Raw genomic sequence first — 6,000 nt, forward strand, 5'->3', positions numbered from 1 at the left:
CACGAGTTCCACCTTAGAGTTTACATGTTGCGTTGTCACCCTCCATGGTCAAGATTTCCTCGCACCGGCCACCGCGTTTCCCACGAGTCAACAAACGTGCCGCACGAGACCGCTTGCTCCTTTAAATGACTTTTCCAATCATCCACCCGTATAAATCATCGTTTTCGTCTTCCCCCACTAAACACCTACCAACAGCTCCTCGCTCTTCTCCACTCCTCGCAACCCTGTCCAACCCCTCTCCTCCATACCGCTTCTGATTTCCTTCTCGGAGTAAACAAAGATCTTTGGCCACTAGAATACCTTGTTCGACTCATGGGGTTGGTTGTGGATGCGCTAACGGAGGTGTTGAGAAAGCCGACGATGGGCGCCGTGGTGGCAGAGCTCGCGATCCTGGCCGCCCCGCTCTGGATTGCGGCCCTCGTGGGGCTTTTGCTAGGGTGGGCGTGGCGGCCGAGATGGGCCACCGGCATCGCTGCAGGTGGCGAGAAAGCGGCCGATTCAGTGGTGGCTTGCTCGCCGCCATCAGATGGGTTGGGCGGGCCCTCGTTGGATCCGCCAATGGCTTCTCTGCTGAGCTGCAGCGGCGGCTCTTCAGTCCCCCAACAGCTGGATGGCGAGAAATCGGCGGTGACTGAAAAGGATCTGCAGCATCTGTGCCAGCTCGTGGAGATGACCGATGGTGGCCCGGCGTGGCGCAAGATGATGGAGAAGTCGTTGCCGAACATGAGCTACCAGGCCTGGCAGAGAGATCCTCAGGTAGACCATCTGACATGCCTCCACACTAGCATCCCTAATTGTATATGCCACAGTTTGATTCTTCACCTGCTCGTTATTGGGGTTCTCATGTGCCATGTATCTTGCAAACATTTTGCAGACCGGCCCTCCTCAGTATCGTAGCAGTTCCGTGTTCGAGGATGCGACGCCGGAAATGGTGAGGGACTTCTTTTGGGACGACGAATTCCGGATCAAGAATGGGTGGGATGACATGCTCCTTCAATATTCTACCTTGGAGGAGTGTCCATCCACAGGGGCAATGGTAGTTCAGTGGGTCCGAAAGGTGCGAACTAATTCTTGGATATTCTTAGTGGAACTGAGCATTTGCCATCTGCTATTCTCGCTTAACATCCCTTCTCTATGCAGTTTCCCTTTTTCTGCAGCGATAGGGAGTATATCATTGGTCGTCGGATATGGCAATCAGATAGGAGTTACTACTGTGTAACAAAGGTTTGTAGTAAATATAATTACTGCATATATTCTTGTTTAGAGGTTCACCATATTATGGTACTTAACGTAGAGATTGAATTTTGAAGAAATTATGTAGAAGTCTTCAACACTGAGAATTTTGTTCTTCTTAATGTGGAGTATGCCACACCAAACATTCTCATTGAACCTAATATTCATACTGGCATTTGGGTTCCCATCCCCTAATTACAACAAAGAAACACTATCATTTGAGATAACAATTACAACACTAGTGCAATTGACAGCTGCACACAACCTTAAGCTATGAAGAGGAGCAAGAAAACAAGGTGAAAATCCACTTTACCTTCTTTGAAGCTCCTTTTAATAGCATAAGTCTTTTCGATTTCTTTCATAAAAAAATGTTATGCACTTAATCTGTTGCATAACTGGAAGAGGCAAATTGTCAAGGTGGAAACCAAAAAGTTCAAGTGAAAAAAGGAAAAGAAGTCTTTCCCTTAGGCTCTTTTTTTTTCTCATATCCAATGTTCAAAAAGAAAAAAAAAATTATATGAATGCATTTAAGCTCTTCAAAACACCCTACCAGCCAGATGTCACACACAAGCTAATTGACAGATATGAATCAGTAGATACATTTGGCTATACTTGAAAAAACTGTTGCAGGGTATGCTTTTAATTTATCATAAAAACATAATGTTTAAGTAGATAACCTTGGATGAGTGAATAACTTACTCTAACCACATTGGAAATGTAAACAACCTAATCAGAGGAAAATGTTGGTGCAAGTACCTTGGTTCCTTTTGCTCTTGCCCTTGGTCTAAGAACTCAGTGCTTGTAGAAAAGTTGCATTGATGTTAAGCCTTACAACATGTTGCTGAGTGGTCTTTCTATTTTTATTACAGACCAGGATTCTGAAAAAGGCATAGCTATACTTTTGAATAATTAAGTGCAATTTGAATTGGATACACAGCAGGGCATGATAATTCTACAGCTGATGTTGTCTTGTCCAATTCAACACATTTTGTCCTGGTATAAATCCAGTTGATCTACATCTAGATTCTAGCTGTTGTCTGTTATATATGCTATATATGTGTCTTCTTTTGATCCATCAGACTGCATCAATACTTTTTGCCTTTTCAATTAGTTCCTAACTTGTGGTGTCCCATTTTCTCTTAGTCCTTAACAAGGTTAAAACTTGTTAAAAAAGTTTCAGTATTAGTATATTTTTTCACCTATTGGGCTAAGATCAGAACTATAATAATTTTTTTAATGAAAAAATGTTATGATGCTATTTTTCATGTTAGTTTGCTGTTGCCAATTATGAAGTTACATATTGTCATTCATATTACCCCATTGTGTATTTTTTTATCATTGTAGTCTGTTGAATTAATTATCGACATTTCCTTAAAAAATTTCAGGGAGTCCCATGTTCCTCTGTTCCTCGACGCAACAAACCGAGGCGTGTTGACTTGTATTACTCCAGTTGGTGTATTCGCCCAGGTGCATAACCTCGTCCCATGTTCTCTTTCTTCTTCCACAGCTGATTAGCCTCTTGAATGACAAATGCATGTTTTCTGATCTTTGTTGGGTCAGTTGCATCAAAGAGAGATGGCCAGATGACTGCTTGTGAGGTGTTACTCTTTCACCATGAGGATATGGGCATCCCATGGGAAATTGCAAAGCTAGGTGTCAGGCAGGGAATGTGGGGTTGCGTCAAGAAGGTCGAACCCGGTTTCCGTGCCTACCAGATTGCTAGGACATCCAACGAGCCATTATCTCGGAGTTCTTCCATGGCACAAATCACCACCAAGTTTGATGCTGACCATCTGAGGTCATTTGAAGATAATCCTGTTTCATCCTCAGATGTCGTTGAAGTGGAGAAGCAGAAGCACTGGGCTTGCAACATACCCAAGTTTCTTGTGGTTGGTGGTGCTGTAGCTCTTGCCTGCACCCTTGACCATGGCTTGGTTACCAAGGCTGTTATTTTTGGATTAGCAAGGAGGTTTGCAAAACCAGGGAAGAGATTGTGAGAGGAAATTAAATATCCTGATCAATCATTCAAACATCTCTACAACAAATCATCTTGGTAAAAAGATGATATATGAGAGAGAAAGTATTTATATTTTCTGTCTTGTTTTTGTGGAGGAATATCAAATTTAGAGTTCATCTCATGTATACAGTAGATCCTTTTTATAAAGGGCTATGAGAACCGAGAGTCCCAAGATCATCAGCACTCATGGGGAGTGATTGAGCTTCATTCTTTGATCGAATCAGGATAACGATATCGAGGTGCGTCGAATTCGTCACCTACCTTGACTAGCTTGATGTTGCTCGGGGACATGTGGTGTCAGATATGTGCCGTCGATGTAGTTTCAGGTGGTCAGTTGTCAGCCATGTGTTATCTACTTGGAGTCGCATTGCCAACCATGAGATGTCAAGCATATATTCGATTCATCACCTCGAATGATCGACATGTTAGCCACGTGCCATATATATGGCCCTAATGTGTCGACTAAGTTATTAGCCACGTATTAGTAGCCCCCTTGCTTCTTGGCTCATGCGAGCGCTATCAAGCCGAGAAGCGACTTTGGCCAAGACTGTAGATATTGCAAGGGGGGGGGGTGGATGGTAATTGTTTGTAGTTGTGCATCGTTTGATGCATGTTTTTGCCCGTTCAACTATGGGTCATTGATATGCAAGTGTGACTATTCAATTGCATGTCGATGATACGCATTCGATCGTTTGGCTGCGCATCGTCAATAAGTGCATTCTTCGATCATTCGGTTGTGCATCATTGAAATATGCATTCAACCATTATGTTGCGCATCGTTTAATATGCACATTCAGTCATTTAGCAGCTACAGATCGTTGATATGCACATTCAGTCATTTAGCTATATATCGTTGATATGCACATTCAGCCACTTCCACTTGGCTATATGTCATTGATATCCACATCACTATTTGGCCATTCGATTATTCATCACCACTATATATATTAGACCATTTGGTTACGTGTTGATATACATATTTATCCATTCAGCTGCACAGTGTTGATATACTCATTTCGCCATTTGGTTTTGTGTCATCGATATGCACATTTGGTCGTTTGATTATATGCCACTAATATGTGCATTTGGTCATTCGATTATATATTATCGGTATGTTCATTTGATCATTTAACTATTGAGAAGACATGTTCCGAGATATTAGTCACATCTGCATATGTATGTATGCCATTTTCACCCATTCTCTAATGGACAAGTCATTTCAACTACTTGTCAAATCTAGCAAGATTCTATCTCTGAGGTTTTCGCAATGATGACTTATTGCAACGTTGACATGGTGATCCTCTATGCATCTATATGGAGATTCCCTGAACCATCGAAGATTTAGAAGATTGCATGAGAATCTTTTCAGCCTTGTGTAATGACATGTTGCTACGTAGCATATCAACCAAATCCATAGATGGTAATGTTATTATGCAAGGGTTGCTTGGACCCTGTAATTAGTGCAATGATATGTTGCCACGTAGTATGGCATGTTGCCTCATTCATTCTTCTCATACTTTTAGAGCAGTTCGAAGCATTATATTGAACACATTATGTATAGACTTATTATGTATAGACTTGTCAACGACAACTTGGTGAAATAGTCAACTCTCATAATCAAGAACTTCGTTTGACTTATAATTAGGGGAAAAGGACCAAGGATATCTAAATCCCTCGAGCAAATGGCCAAGCCAAAGTCCATAAGGGTCAATTTGGCTATAGGGAGCCTTTGGATTTAGGTGTTGCTTTGGCATCAGTTGTAGTGCTACACATATTCAGTATTGTGTCAAAGTATTAGCCAATAATAGCTTTTCCTATGGATTTTAAATGATAATGAGCATGCTCCAATGTGTTCTCCATATATTCCTTCGTAGATTTCAAAAAGAACGTAGACAGGGTGAAGAATCATTAGTAAAGTTACCGTGGATTATACAGAATCATACTTAATGCTTTTGGACTTTTCTAACCTAATTGGGGTTGGTAGACAGAACCCTATCTTAATGTAGCATAGGATGTCCCCCATCTAAGTAGACTGAAGGAGGTGGAAGAAACCTCATTCTTGTTTATGCTCGTCTGTTTAAAGGTTTCTACCATTACTTTTTTTTATAGTTAATTGCTTTCCTATAGTCAACTTTGATAACAAATCAATAGTGACATTTTTATTTCAAGGAATTTGTTCACTATTGAAGAAGGAGATATCATAATTAATATATTTTTTTTATAGTTAATTGGTTTCTACCATTACTTTTTTATATAGTTAATTTGTTTGACCTTTATAAGATAGCTAGTCGTCACATAATCTCAGGCTTCATAGGTTCCATTGACATGATTGACCACTAGTTATGAGTGGTTCTATACCCTTACCTTCTTTACCTATATATTTTTGTTAATACAGAGTCTTGGTAATAAAGCTTCATACTCAATTTCATTATTGGTTACTTCAAATCCAAATTAAAGCGAGTGTTCAGATATCTCTCTATTCGAGCATAGAAGGATGAGTACTGCATCTTCGTTGGCCAAAGCCTAAGCTTTCATGACAGTCCACACCTGATATGATATGTCAAACTCATTGAGCTCTACAGACTATTTTAAGAGTCAACTAGTAGCATAAGGCTTCGAGAGGGTTTGTCGCATCAGTTGATCTATCATTACAATGATATGATAAGCTTGAAAGTATAGCTTGAGTTTTCTCGCCACCAAGATTAGGGTATAAGTGAGCTTCTTAAAGCTTGAATATTGTGTCTTTGTAT

The 6,000-nt window shown here is 40.6% G+C and overlaps 1 protein-coding gene across 1 annotated transcript; it reads left to right on the top strand.

The window, feature by feature from the left end:
- The first annotated feature begins 163 nt into the window (after positions 1 to 163).
- LOC135635189 (uncharacterized) lies at positions 164 to 3,517 on the top strand. The gene is made up of 5 exons (XM_065146089.1): positions 164 to 756; positions 875 to 1,057; positions 1,141 to 1,224; positions 2,619 to 2,700; positions 2,794 to 3,517. The coding sequence occupies exons 1-5, from the start codon at positions 313 to 315 to the stop codon at positions 3,228 to 3,230; spliced, it is 1,230 nt and encodes a 409-aa protein (XP_065002161.1). The 5' UTR covers positions 164 to 312; the 3' UTR covers positions 3,231 to 3,517.
- The last annotated feature ends 2,483 nt before the right edge of the window (positions 3,518 to 6,000 follow it).

Source organism: Musa acuminata, chromosome BXJ3-4 (assembly GCF_036884655.1).
Source record: "Musa acuminata AAA Group cultivar baxijiao chromosome BXJ3-4, Cavendish_Baxijiao_AAA, whole genome shotgun sequence".
Lineage (NCBI taxonomy): Eukaryota > Viridiplantae > Streptophyta > Magnoliopsida > Zingiberales > Musaceae > Musa > Musa acuminata.